The sequence below is a fragment of the Aphidius gifuensis genome, linkage group LG3 (genome assembly GCF_014905175.1).
Source record: "Aphidius gifuensis isolate YNYX2018 linkage group LG3, ASM1490517v1, whole genome shotgun sequence".
Taxonomy (NCBI): Eukaryota; Metazoa; Arthropoda; class Insecta; order Hymenoptera; family Braconidae; genus Aphidius; species Aphidius gifuensis.
In genome coordinates, this window is record NC_057790.1 from 20,067,363 (window position 1) to 20,082,881 (window position 15,519).

The 15,519-nt window shown below is 24.9% G+C and overlaps 1 protein-coding gene and 1 long non-coding RNA gene across 2 annotated transcripts; both read left to right on the plus strand.

The window, feature by feature from the left end:
* Positions 1-737: 737 nt before the first annotated feature.
* LOC122852593 (DEAD-box ATP-dependent RNA helicase 20-like) lies at positions 738-8,630 on the plus strand. Its single transcript, XM_044152489.1, has 4 exons — positions 738-834; positions 1,110-1,283; positions 1,733-2,198; positions 2,289-8,630. Exons 2-4 carry the CDS (start codon positions 1,249-1,251, stop codon positions 4,005-4,007), a joined length of 2,220 nt encoding a protein of 739 aa, XP_044008424.1. The 5' UTR covers positions 738-834; positions 1,110-1,248; the 3' UTR covers positions 4,008-8,630.
* Positions 8,631-10,251: 1,621 nt separating this feature from the next.
* On the plus strand, positions 10,252-10,919 carry LOC122852616. The gene is made up of 3 exons (XR_006373831.1): positions 10,252-10,385; positions 10,463-10,604; positions 10,695-10,919. It is a non-coding gene; the product is annotated as an uncharacterized LOC122852616 (long non-coding RNA).
* Positions 10,920-15,519: the final 4,600 nt, after the last annotated feature.

Sequence of the window (15,519 nt, forward strand, 5' to 3'; positions counted from 1 at the left end):
AAGAAAAATCAACAATGTACAGTATTCAATGTATAAAAACTGTATCAATTAATAAAAAAAAAAAAATTGATTGGCTCAATAATTATATACTTAAATTTTTTTTACATAATAATAAAACAATAGCTGTTTTAGATATCATTTTTTTGAAATTTTATAATATTAAATAAACAATTAATAAAATCTTTAAGAATATAATTGTATTTGTATTTATAAATATTGTTTAATCATGTATAATTTATTTATTTACTTGTCAATTATAATTCAATTGAATTCAATTAACACGTGTGTTTGTATTGAATATTTTTTATTAAATATTGTTGGTATAATTATAATACATTTATAACAAAAAGTATCATGTAAATCTATCTAGAATATATAAATCCCAGGCATCGCGAGGTCAAGGAAAATAAAGGGGCAAAATGAAGGGTGTCAGCGCGGGGGTCGATGGTGAATTTTATTTGTGTATATATGTATAGTAGTAGGTATATAATATTGCACACGCAAAACTCTGTACATAAAATAAATAAAAAAAAAAAGCGAAAAAGAGAATCCTTTTGATATAAAATAGAGAGGGAGAAGAGGGAGAGAAAGTAGATCGATTTTTAGAGCTAGCTCGTTTATTGGTCAACACATCTCCGGGTTATACACAATACATGTAAAATAATAACACACATATGTAATATAATAGCAGTGATTGGTTGAAAATAATCACATGACGTTATTCTAGGTGGGGTCACGTGATCAAATGACGAACGGTAAAATTGTACGAGTCGCTCGTTTCCGTCTTGCCGTCGCCTGTTAGCCATTGTCGCCTCTGTACACCGGGTCGTCTTGGTAAGCCTTTTAATAATTTATTTAATAATAATATAAATATTATTTATTTATAATAAATATACTCCAATAATTATAAATATTTGTACTATTTTTTTTTTTATTTATTTAAATTTATTAGCATGAAAAATTGGCACGACAAAAGTCGTATTGATGTTTTTTTTTTTTTTTTTCTATTATAATAATTATATGATGAAATAGGTTTTTTTTTTTCTTTTTAAATGTTTAATAAATATGAGTATACTAAAATATATCATGGTCATTGTGTGTGTTCACAGGTTTGATTGGATTCAACAGAGTTGCTAACGCTTGTTAAATATATTTTATAAAATATATAAACGCAAAAAAGCACAAAATATTTGATAACATATTTTTCTTTTTTGTGAATTTATAAAAGTTTATAAACGCTGTACTATCATGTACACCAACGGTTATGGAAATCCACAAACCTCGTAAGTATTATATGATAAATTTTTAATCAATAAACATAGTGAAAGAGATAAATTAATTTTATCGTTAAATATATATAATAAAAGAAAGAGAGAAAAAAAAAAAAAAAGAATGACCCATCATGGCCGGTCGTAGTTGCGAGTTCCGCTGGGGCTCAGCCATCCGCCATTTTGTGTGTACTCAGCTATAATTTTTTTTTTTTTTTTTTATGTTCTCTTTTATTACCTTTGTTAAAATCGTAATAATAATAATAATTATTATTATCATAGTTGAATCGTAAAATTTTTAATCAAATCATTGGCATTTGATCAATATAATGTTTGACAGTTGATAGGTGACAAATAATTTTTTTATTAAGACTATTATATTGTGATGATAAAAAAAAAATGTTGACACTATTTAAATAATAATTGATTGATTGATTATTATTTTTTTTTTCTTTCAAATATAGACCTAGGCAAAACAGTAATTATGGCAACAGGAATAATATGATGGGTGGTACTTATTGGAATAGCCAACAACAACAACAATTGGCTAATAATTATAAAGCCAATAAAAATAATCCAAATCAATTAAAAAAATGTCCTGGTGATTTATTAAAAAAACCATCATGGGATATGACAGCATTACCAGCAATTGCTAAAAATTTATATGTACCACATCCAAATGTTAGTGCACGTAATGCAAATGACGTAGCACAATATCTTGCTGGAAAAGAAATAACAGTTAAAGGAAATAATTTACCATTTCCAATTCAAACATTTGAAGAAAGTAATTTTCCTGATTATGTTATGGCTGAAATATGTAAACAAGGCTTTCAAGAACCAACAGCAATTCAAGCACAAGGATGGCCAATTGCATTAAGTGGACGTGATATGGTTGGTATTGCACAAACTGGATCTGGAAAAACACTTGCTGTAAGTATAATAAAAAGTGATAATGATTTGTTTTGTTATTATTATTAATATGATAAATTGATTGATTGATTTTTTTTGTTTTTAAAATAGTATATATTACCAGCAACAGTGCATATTAATAATCAACCACGTCTTGCTCGTGGTGAAGGACCAATTGTTCTTGTATTAGCACCAACACGTGAATTAGCACAACAAATACAATCAGTTGCACGTGATTTTGGTTCATCATCATGTATACGTAATACATGTATATTTGGTGGTTCACCAAAAGGACCACAAGCACGTGATCTTGATCGTGGTGTTGAAATATGTATTGCAACACCTGGTAGACTTATTGATTTTCTTGAAAAAGGTACAACAAATTTACGTAGATGTACATATTTAGTACTTGATGAAGCTGATCGTATGTTAGATATGGGTTTTGAGCCACAAATTAGAAAAATCATTGAACAAATTAGACCAGATAGACAAGTACTTATGTGGTCAGCAACATGGCCAAAAGAAGTACAAGCACTTGCTGAAGATTTTTTAACTGATTATATACAAATTAATATTGGCTCATTAACACTTGCTGCAAATCATAATATACGTCAAATAATTGAAGTATGTCAAGAGCATGAAAAAGAAGGTAAATTATCTGTATTATTACGTGAATTACGTTGTGAAAGAGGTAATAAAACAATTGTATTTGTTGAAACTAAAAAAAAAGTTGATGATATTACAAAAGCAATACAACGTGAAGGTTGGTCTGCATTAGCAATACATGGTGATAAATCACAACAAGAACGTGATAATGTATTATCAGAATTTAGAAATGGTAAAACAACAATTTTAGTTGCAACAGATGTTGCTGCACGTGGTCTTGATGTTGAAGATGTTAAATATGTTATTAATTATGATTATCCAAATAGTTCAGAAGATTATATACATAGAATTGGTAGAACTGGACGTTGTCAAGCAGCTGGTACAGCATATGCATATTTTACACTTAATAATGCACGTCAAGCTAAAGAATTAATGTCTGTACTTGAAGAAGCTGGACAAGTTGTTAATCCACAATTAATTGAATTGGCTAATTCACAACGTGGACAATTTGGTAAAGGACGTCAAAGATGGAATACAGTTAGACCAGGTAGTAAAGATAATTCAATGAGTTCAAGTCCACGTAATAATGCAAGTCCAACTGGTGCAAATACATGGCAAAATAATCAACAATATCAACAACAAAATTATCATCAAAATCAAATGTCAGAACGTCAACCAATGCAAAGACAACAACAAAATAATTATATGATGAATGGACAATTACAACGTTCATATAATTATCAAAATGGTTATCAACAACAACAACAACAAGTACAAGCAGCACAACAACAACAACGTCCAACAAATGGTGCTTATCAACAAAATAATTATCATCAATCAGCAAATGGTAATCCAAATTATCAAGCATCACAAGGAGGACCAAGATATCAATCACGTCCAACTGGTGGTTATCAAGGACGTAATATGAATCAAGCACCAAGACAACAACAAAATGGTGGTTATTTAACAGCTGCTGTTGCTGCTGCTACACAAAATCCACAAGGATTATATTCATTACCACCACCATTTATAATGCCATCAGCACAACATACTAAATCTGGTCCACCAAGTCTTATTAATAGTACTGTTAGTGAAACAGCTTACAATCAAAGAGCACTTGGACCACAACAGCTACCAACTTGTGCATATCAAACTGGATATACTAATTATCAAGCTGTTGCACCATATGCATACCAATATCCACCAACGCCAGTTCAACAATAATTTTTCAATATCTCTACAAGGTAATTATATAATTCATAAATTTTTTGACATAATTCATGGAAAGAATATATTATCATTTGTGAGTCTATTCCATTTTGTCGAAAATTTATCAATTTTTTTTTCCTCTTATTCAACAAAAAACAAAAAAAAAAAAAAAAAACTATATACACAACTATGTGTTTATCATAATAATTTCATTATAATTATTATTTTTTTTTTCTGATTCAATTCTTAAACTTTAATCTATTCGTATTGTTATTATTAGAAGAAAAAAAAATAATTATATAATAATTTCACGGTAAATTTAAATATTTGCATGTATTGGAAATGTCTTATTGTTATTAATTTAATTTACAAATCTCATGTCCAATATTTTTTTATATTTTTCATTTTTATTGTGAAATTTTTTATATAAAATTTTTTTTCTCCTTTTTTTTTTTTTTTTCATAATTTTTTTTTTTTTTTTTTTTTTTTTTTTTTTTAATATTATATTTTTTTTTATGTTGATATCGTTGTAATTTTGCTTATATATATACTGGAATGGTGCGTCATTTTTAAACAAAAAAAAAAAAAAGAAGAATTTAAATAAAACCAGTGGTTTAAAATAAATATTGTTAATCAATTGATTTATTGATTACTTGAATTTTTTGATATGTCGTAAAAATTTAATAATATTTAATGAAAAAAAAATGCGCCGATATTTAAAGGCACATTCCAGTCGAGTATTTTGACATAAAAAAAAAAACAAATAAAATAGTTGATAGCTCGATAATACGGTATTACGTGAAAAAAATAAAAAATTGAAAATTAAAATAATTAAATATATAATATTAATAATCAACCACAATTATATAGTTACAAGTGGTATTCTTTATGTCTAATATCAATTATTAATTAAAATATTAATAATAAATAAAAAGTATAATTAGTAATCTCTTTTTGAAAAACAAATTTAAATAAAAAAAAATGTAAAATTTTATCTGTATCTTTTGGAAATGCACGAAACATATAGAAGGGGGGTGGGTTAGAGATATAAACCGATAATTTATGATTTAATTTAATCGAATTATTAATGAAATTTAATAAACAAATTAAAAAAAAAAACAAATCTACATAAATATTTGTGAAGAATAATGCCATTTGCATACAAAAAAAGAAGAAAAAAAAAAAGTGTCTCAACTATGATTATATAAAGTGAATATTGATAAATTAATAAACAATGAGAGAAAAAAAAAAAAAAATAAAAAAACAAAATAAAGAGAATTAACAAATGCCTTTTGCACAAATAAAAAAAAGGGGGGAAAAAGAAAATAATTAACCCTTACGACTAATTTAAAAAAAAGAAAAAAAAAAAAAGACAATTAAACTTTTACCAGTGAGTTTAATAAAATATTAAGTGTATCACAGTTAATATCAAGTATAATAATAATAGTTTTTTTTTTTTTCAAAATCGTAAGGGATAATAAATTAAACTAAAAAAAAAAAAAAAACGGACGCGTAGTCCCAATCGTGGCTGTGCTTACCTTATTTTTGTATGGAAAAAATAAATAAATAAAAAAAATAAATAAATAATAATTAAATACGTAAGAGTTAACAATACAAATGATGGTTCTTCATTGACGTTTAATACTTCGGGCAATAATGAAGAAAATTAATAAATAAAATATTTAATTATTCAAATATATTTTATTGCAAATGTTCACAACTGATTAATAATTGCACGCCGGCGTTGCATTAAACTGTGGCCCAATTATTTACAATTTATTAATTAACAATTTAAATATATATATTAAAAATATATATTATTAAAAAAAAATAAAATTCTATTTTTGTTTATTCGTTTATATAAATAATAGTTATTATTATTTTTTTATTTTGAAAAATAAAATAAAAAAACCGTCAAGACTGATGAATTCATCGTTTGAGTTGAACTTGAAACGTATTTGTACTGATGACTCTTAGGTTGTTTATTAATTCTCTCTTTGTTTGTTTTTTTTTTTTTTTTTTTTTTTAAATAAATAATTAACTGAATTGATATAAGATTTATTTAAAAAATATTGTCAACTTATGTCAGTTATGATGATGATGTTATCTATGAGACTAAGCGTCATGTGCGCAAATTTTTTTTTTTTTTTTCTTTCTACCTTTTTTTGTGATGACAAAAGGATACAAAAGCGTAATTAAAAAAAAAAAAAAAAAATATAAAAATAAAGTATGAATTAATGCCTTATTATAAAACATGGAAACCCGCGACCAAACTTAATTAATAATGGAAACTCAATATTTTTTTATTTTTTAATTTATTTGTTAAAAGAAAAAACATTTATTATAATGTTTTTTTTACTTTTTTTTTTTTTTGCGGATCTCCAAATGTCAACTTCTTGTGCGTCTGTTTGTCTATTTTTACAGAATTTTTTTTCTCTTTTTTTTAAAAAAAAATTTGTCTTGATCTCATTGTGCTGTGTAATTATTAATTTTGTAAATTCGAAATTCGAAATAATTTTGTTTAAAATTAATAAATCTGTAAAAAAAAAAAAAGAAGAAAAAAAAGAACAACAGACGCTTGAGATGATTAAAAAATTAAACGAGAAATAAAATTAAGAATAATAGAAATTGTGTGAAAAAGAAAAAAAAAAAAAAAAGAAATTTGAAATATGGAGGCTACCCGTACATTAGCGTTCGTCTTGATTAAATATTGCTGGGTAATTAATTTATTTAAATGACAAATAAGTATTAATGATAGACGAATGCGTAGTTCTGTGATATGTAAAAAAAAAAAAAAAAACAAACAAACAAACAAAAATGTAGCGCATGAAAAAAATAATAATAAATATCGTTGTTTTGCGCCTCATGACTAATGAATAAAAATAGGAGAGACAAAAGTAAATAATTAATTCAATTTTATATTGTGTGGTTTTTTAAATACCATATCATTGTAATTAAAAAAATTAAAAATAAAAAAAAAAAAATACATTACGAGTCTCCAAAAGATGTGTATTTGGTCGTTGACTTCCAATAAGGCCACAAGGAAACCTGGATTTAAAGAAAAAAAAAAAATTAAAACAAAAGTGTAAACCCAAAAAAAAAAAATTTTTAATGAATAAAAAAAATAATGAATGATTAAATGAAATAATAAAATAAATAAAAAAAAAATCTTGAGTAATTAATTGATTTATTTAAATAAACGGGGCAACGAGTACCTCAATCAGCAAATCTGATTGTTTTTTAGATATTAAAAATAATAAAAAAAAAAATTAGTAAATAGTTGATTTATTTTTTTGATGATAAATAAAATAAATTAGCACGTGAATTTTGTAATTAATATGGATTTAAAAAAAAGAATGAAAAATATGAAAATGACAGAATAAATAGATAAAAAAATTTAAATGATATTTGAGGTGTTCGCAAATTTAATGAATGACACACGCACATTTAATAAAAAAAAGTTAGATAGAAACATAATTAAATAAACAAAAGAGATGAGAGATATAAAAAAAAAAATTGTGAATTTAATAAAAACAAGTAATTAAATTTAAAAAAAGAAAAATTGATTAAAACGTGTCTCGATAAATGAGAAAGATAGGCGTCTTCAAACACGACATTGCCATAATTATACCTTTAAAAAAAAAAAACAAATTTGTGAATTTAAATTATAAAAAATAATTTGTACTTAGTGAGGCAGCTCGATTATAATTGTGTAAAAAAGAAATATGTGTTTTTCTCTCTTCACAAAAAAACCAAACAATTAATTAAAAATTAAACTCATCTTGTGATTGTAATATTATATAAATTGAATTTATTTATTCGATTGTGAATAATTTATTAATTCAATTAGAAAAAAAAAAACAAAAAAAAAAAAACGAATTAACTAATTGTCGTGACACACTCAGCTACCAATAATTTAATATTATAAATTCACAAATTATAAAGAAAAAATAATAACGCGAGTATTAATATCGTAGTGTCTCTATAAAATTAATCAATAAATAATTAACGAGGTAATAATTAATTTAAAAAAAAATATTAACATGTGTACCTTGAATTTATAAAATAGAGAATACTGTGATATCGCGTACATAAAATCGTACTTTATTATTTTTTTATTATTTTTATTAAACTACTTATTTTTTTTTTTTTTAAATTAATTTTCATTTTATTTGTTTATTAATAAATTTAACGAAAAAATAAAAAACGTGCATACTGTGTAATGTTATAAATTAAATTATCCGTTTTTAAAAAAAGACTGATATCTATCGCCAATTTAAAACACTCAAAATATCAATTTAAAAAATTAACAAATTGAAAATAGGCAATATATTTTTAACCTGAATTGATGCCGTCCGCAATTCGGATGCAATTTTTATCTGAGCTAAATTTTATTTGTATTTTTTAAAATTTTTTTTCTTTCACTTGTTTTAAAAAAGTAAATTGAATATTAAATCTCTCTTCCATACATATATATATATTTTTTTTATTAAAAAAAAAAAATATAAAATAATAATAATGATAATTTAACTGTGGCTGTAGATTAGTAAAAATATAAACACCTACCTTTCTCGATATGACACGATGAAATTAAATTTAAAAGAAAAAAAAAAATATTAAATACAATGCGATACACCATCTCGACTCAGATAATTTTTGTAGATAAAATAAAGAAAAAATTATAATTTTCTTTTTGTTTTATTAAAGTATATAAATGAGAGAATTTTAAAAAAAATCATTTGTACAATGTGGATGATGGGAATTATTTAAAAAAAAAAAAAGAGTGAATGATGTGAGAGATAAATTTATCAAGACTCTAGTCAATGACAAATGACATTTTCATTAAATAATATCAATTAAATTTTTTTTTTTTTTTTCATAAAATAATAATACTTGATTACTTGATCAACTTATTACGACATTGTATTGTTTCGTTTTTTTTTTTCTATTTTTTTCTTTGTTTAATAATTGTTGTGTATTTTTTTTTTTTTTATTATCCAATTTATCGAATTGAAAAGAAAAATCGTACTATGAATAATATTGAATAATTACTTGTATTATTTTATTATTATTTAATTTTAAAAACAACAATTATTAAAAATTTTAGAAGCATTTTACTTGAAATGTTGCTTTAGATAGTGAAAAAAAAATTTTAAAAGTATTAAAAACAATTTTTTTATTGTCAAATTTTCAATGAAAAACAAGTATTCACAGAAAATACATGAAATATTTGTACAACAATAAATGTATAAATATTTGATTTAGTTTTTTTTTTTTTTTAATTATTATTAATTAAAATTTTTTACAGTTGAGGAAAAAAAAAAAAAAAGAAACGTCAACATAATGTCAAATGAAAATAATTATCAAAATAAAAAAAAAAATTTATTAAAACAGTAAATGAGGTAGAGCTCGTTGCAAAAAGCCCTGATACAATGATATATAAAAAATAAATAAATAATTAAAATATGTTTCAATTAATTAAAAAATAAAATTAATTAATAATTTTTATTTGAATATATATTTAATTTTCAAGATTAAAAAAATAAAAGCATTACTGTTCGAGATTTATAATCTCTTCTGTAGGTTTCAAAAGTGCATTTCTATGATGAAAAATAAAAATAAATAATTCAATATATTATTGTAATGACTTGTTTATTAAATAACCTTCATAAATAATAATTATATTTTGATTTTTAAGTAATCAATGTTTAAAATAACTTTGATTTTTTTAAACTAAATTTACTTTAAAAAAAATTAATCATTTTAAAGTAACTTGTTAACCAAATATTTAATTGGTTTTCATATAAATTATGTAAGTATAAATATTTAAATAATTGTAATTAATATTTTTATCAAAAATAATAAATATTTAAATATTAATTGTAATTTATCAAGTTCATTTTAAATAAATTTAATTAATTTGACCCACATTTAAAATAACGACTTTATTTCAAAATTTACAGACTTTTTTTTCAGTTTAAATATCAATATCTTGACATATCAACATAATTTGTTGATGTTAATTAAATACGAGTTAAATGTTAATTAAATAAGTTGACTTTTTTGTTTGAATAATCTGAATAAACTTAGTTGAATGACATTATTAAGTTGATATAAAAACTGTGCTTTCGTTTATAAATTTATGAAATTTAATACATAAGTAAAAAATCATCATATCAACGTGTCAAAATTTTAGAGTATTTAAATGATTTTTATTATATTTAAATTTGTATTTATCTATTAAATTAAATAATTCATTGAAAGATAATTAATATGATTAAAGGAGTAAATAAATATTTTCTTTCTGCAATTATAATTTTTAATATTATTAATTTAGTTTATTCAATTGAAGGCGAGCAATATTCAACAATGTGCGAACTAAATGGACAATCAGTAAGTATTATTTGAGCACAATGATAATTTTTATTTATTTTTATTGATTTTGGTTAATAATTTATTTATGTTTTTAGTGTAAAGGTCTTCTTAAAGTGTGTTGTGGTGACTATGTTTGTGATTCTTGTACAAAAACTTGTATTAAACGCTCTGATATAAAAAATGATTGCAATAAAAATAAGAATGATAATTCGGATACTTTAGAAAAATGGCTTGCAGGTAAAAAATTATGATAAATAAAAGCTGTAGACTTATATAAAAAATTGTATTTTTAAGATTTTATTATTTTTTTTATTACCTGAATAAAAGAGAGGCAAGTGGTATTTAATTTTTATTCATGGTTCAACTCCTGCTCTTTCTGTTTTCCTGATATTTTCACGATAAATTTTATTTCGTAAAAAAAATATAAAACAGGCAAAGAGGTATTTGATTTAATTTCTAGTTGACCTTCTGTCAAATTCAAAACTGATTGTAAAAAAGATAACGAAACAAAAAAAATACGAACAATCTTTATAATGATATTTATTGAGCAATTATAACCATATAAATATTTTACATTGTATAATTATAAACAAAAAGAAAAAAAAACTTATAAGATATTTCTATTTTTATTTATTTGTCATTTTGTGCACTTGACAACTTTGTAACTTTTTTTTTTTTCTAATTGTAAAAATGATTAAAAAAGAAACAAAAAAAAACAATAAATAAATGAATAATAATTGATGAGTGAAAAAAAAATATTGTGTACCTTTATTATGAGCTTTAAGTCTGATTACCTCCTCACTATGTCTATAATCCTAATACAAATCGAAAAAAATGTGAAAAAAAATTAAGAATTTACTTTCTTGCTTTTCTGTTTTCCTAATTTGTTATTAGAAAATTTCTTGATTTGTATCAGGAACATAGAATCACTGAGGAGGTATTTGTTATTTTTGGAAATTACCTCTTTGATTTTTTGTTTTCCTAATTTTTTTTTTCAAATATTTAAGAATACCTCCTTGCTCATTCTATGTTCCTAATACAAATCTATGATTTTTCCACAAATTTTTCAAAATAGTTGAAAAAAAAAATTTTCGAGTATCAGGAATATAGAATGAGTGAGGAGGTATTTTCAAAAATATCAAATACCTCTTTGCTTATTCTATGTTCCTGATACTGGAAATTTTTTTTTTTCCACAAAATTTTTAAAATTTGATAGAAAAAAAAATTTTCGAGTATCAGGAACATAGAATGAGCAAGGAGGTATTTCCAAGAATATCAAATACCTCTTTGCTCATTCTATGTTCCTGATACTCAAAAATTTTTTTTTCTATAAAATTTCAAAAATTTTGTGGAAAAAAATTTTCGAGTATCAGGAACATAGAATGAGCAAAGAGGTATTTGATATTTTTGAAAACAAGTGGCGCCATCTATTGATTTTTTTGGGAACCATATGGTAAAAACATTTAAATATCATAGATACAAGAGGGCTGTTTTATCAGGGTAGTAGAACATACTAAGAGGTATTTTCTAAGCCAACAAGTTCAGCGCCATCTATTATTTTTCTTAGGAACTATCGGGTGAAAACATTTAAATATCAGAGATAGAAGAGGGCTGTTTTATCAGGGTTATAGAACATGAAAAGAGGTATTTTTTGAGTCAACAAGTTCAGCGCCATCTATTGTTTTTCTTAGGAACTATAGGGTAAACACATTTAAATATCATAGATACAAGAGGGCTGTTTTATCAGGGTTGTAGAACATGAAAAGAGGTATTATTTGAGTTAACAAGTTTGGCGCTATCTGGTGTTTTTTTTAGGAACTATAAGGTAAACACATATAAATTTAATAGATAGAAGAAGGCTGTTTTATCAGGAGTATAGAACAGGCAAAGAGGTATTTTTTTAGTCAACAAGTTCAGCGCCATCTATTATTTTTTTCAAGAACTATAGAGGTAACACATTGAAATATCATAGATAGAAGAGGGCTGTTTTATTAGGGTTATAGAACAGGCAAAGAGGTATTTTATGAGTCAACAAGTTCAGCGCCATCTATTATTTTTCTTAGGAACTATAGAGGTAACACACTTAAATATCATAGATAGAGGAGGGCTGTTTTATCCGGGTTGTAGAACAGAAAAAGAGGTATTTTTTGAGTTAACAAGTTCAGCGCCATCTAGTGTTTTTTTCAGAAACTATATGAGTAACACACTAAAATATCATAGATAGAGGAGGGCTGTTTTCTCAGGGTTATAGAACAGGTAAGGAGGTATTTTTTGCGCCACACTACGAAGCGCCATCTGTTGTTTTTCTTTAGGACTATATAGTAAAAACATTGAAATATCATAGATAGAAGAGGGCTGTTTTATCAGGGTTATAGAACAAGAAAAGAGGTATTTTATGAGTCAACAAGTTCAGCGCCATCTATTATTTTTCTTAGGAACTATAGAGGTAACACACTTAAATATCATAGATAGAGGAGGGCTGTTTTATCCGGGTTGTAGAACAGAAAAAGAGGTATTTTTTGAGTTAACAAGTTCAGCGCCATCTAGTGTTTTTTTCAGAAACTATATGAGTAACACACTAAAATATCATAGATAGAGGAGGGCTGTTTTCTCAGGGTTATAGAACAGGTAAGGAGGTATTTTTTGCGCCACACTACCAAGCGCCATCTATTATTTTTTTCAGGAACTATAGGGTAAACACATTGAAATATCATAGTTAGAAGAAGGCTGTTTTATCAGGGTTATAGAACAGGCAAAGAGGTATTTTTTGAGTCAACAAGTTTAGCGCCATCTATTATTTTTCTTAGGAACTATATAGTAAACACATTGAAATATAATAGATAGAGGAGGGCTGTTTTATCAGGGTTGTAGAACAGGAGAAGAGGTATTTTTTGAGTCAACAAGTTCAGCGCCGTCTGGTGTTTTTTTCAAGAACTATAGGGGTAACACATTAAAATATCGTAGATAGCAGAAGGCTGTTTTATCAGGCTTATAGAACAGGCAAAGAGGTATTTGTTGAGTTAAAAAGTTCAGCGCCATGTATTATTTTTCTTAGAAACTGCAGTGCTAGATCATTCCAAAAATATCGAATACCTCTTCGCTCATTCTATGTTCCTGATACTCGAAAAATTTTTCTTCCACAAATTTTTCGAAATTTGATAGAAAAAAATTTTTTCGAGTATCAGGAACATAGAATAAGCAAAGAGGTATTTCCAAAAATATCAAATACCTCTTTGCTTATTCTATGTTCCTGTTACTTAAAAAATTTTTTATAAAATTATTTTCAAAATTTTTTCGAAATTTGGTAGAAAAAAAATTTTTTGAGTATCAGGAACATAGAATTAGCTAGGAGGTATTTGAAAAATTAAAACTCCATAAGCCCTAAGAAAAATCATAGATGGTGCTAAACTTGTTAACTCAAAAAATACCTCTTTTTCTGTTCTACAACCCGGATAAAACAGCCCTCCTCTATCTATGATATTTAAGTGTGTTACCTCTATAGTTCCTAAAAAAAATAATAGATGGCGCTTGGTAGTGTGGCGCAAAAAATACCTCTTTTCTTGTTCTATAACCCTGATAAAACAGCCCTCTTCTATCTATGATATTTCAATGTTTTTACTATATAGTCCTAAAGAAAAACAACAGATGGCGCTTCGTAGTGTGGCGCAAAAAATACCTCCTTACCTGTTCTATAACCCTGAGAAAACAGCCCTCCTCTATCTATGATATTTTAGTGTGTTACTCATATAGTTTCTGAAAAAAACACTAGATGGCGCTGAACTTGTTAACTCAAAAAATACCTCTTTTTCTGTTCTACAACCCGGATAAAACAGCCCTCCTCTATCTATGATATTTAAGTGTGTTACCTCTATAGTTCCTAAGAAAAATAATAGATGGCGCTGAACTTGTTGACTCATAAAATACCTCTTAGCATGTTCTACTACCCTGATAAAACAGCCCTCTTGTATCTATGATATTTAAATGTTTTTACCATATGGTTCCCAAAAAAATCAATAGATGGCGTGCTTGACTTCAAAATATCAAATACCTCTTTGCTCATTCTATGTTCCTGATACACGAAAATTTTTTTTCACAAAATTTTTGAAATTTTATAGTAAAAAAAACGCAGTATCAGGAACATAGAATGAGCAAAGAGGTATTTGATATTCTTGGAAATACCTCCTTGCTCATTCTATGTTCCTGATACTCGAAAATTTTTTTTTCTATCAAATTTCAAAAATTTTGTGGAAAAAAAAAATTTCCAGTATCAGGAACATAGAATAAGCAAAGAGGTATTTGATATTTTTGAAAATACCTCCTCACTCATTCTATGTTCCTGATACTCGAAAATTTTTTTTTCTATCAAATTTCAAAAAATTTATAGAAAAAAAAATTTTCGAGTATCAGGAACATAGAATGAGCAAAGAGGTATTTGATATTTTTGAAAATACCTCCTCACTCATTCTATATTCCTGATACTCGAAAATTTTTTTTTTCAACTATTTTGAAAAATTTGTGGAAAAATCATAGATTTGTATTAGGAACATAGAATGAGCAAGGAGGTATTCTTAAATATTTGAAAAAAAAATTAGGAAAACAAAAAATCAAAGAGGTAATTTTCAAAAATAACAAATACCTCCTCAGTGATTCTATGTTCCTAATACAAATCAAGAAATTTTCTAATAATAAATTAGGAAAACAGAAAAGCAAGAAAGTAAATTCTTAATTTTTTTTTACATTTTTTTCGATTTGTATTAGGATTATAGACATAGTGAGGAGGTAATCAGACTTAAAGCTAATAGTAAAGGTACACAATATTTCTTTTTTATTTATCAATCATTATTTATTTTATTATTGTTTTTTTCGTTCCTTTTTTAATCATTTTTTTGATGTAATAGTTTTACAATTAGAAAAAAAAAAAGTAAAAATTGTCAAGTGCACAAAATGACAAATAATAAATAAAAATATCTTACAGGTTTTTTTTCTTTTTGTTTATATTTATACAATGTAAAATATTTATATGGTTATAATTGCTAAATAAATATCATTATAAAGATTGTTCGTATTTTTTTTATCAATAAATAAGAAACTACATGTAGAATAGAATGTTTTTTTTTCGTATAATTTGGACTAGAAGAGAAGAAGTTTGACT

What these genes read in the sequence shown, in the direction of transcription:
- LOC122852593 (XM_044152489.1), top strand. Translation starts at nt 1,249, where the DNA reads ATGTACACCAACGGTTATGGAAATCCACAAACCTC. An exon ending in TATGGAAATCCACAAACCTC is followed by an intron (nt 1,284 to 1,732) that starts GTAAGTATTATA and finishes TTTCAAATATAG; the next exon opens with ACCTAGGCAAAACAGTAATT. An exon ending in GATCTGGAAAAACACTTGCT is followed by an intron (nt 2,199 to 2,288) that starts GTAAGTATAATA and finishes TTTTTAAAATAG; the next exon opens with TATATATTACCAGCAACAGT.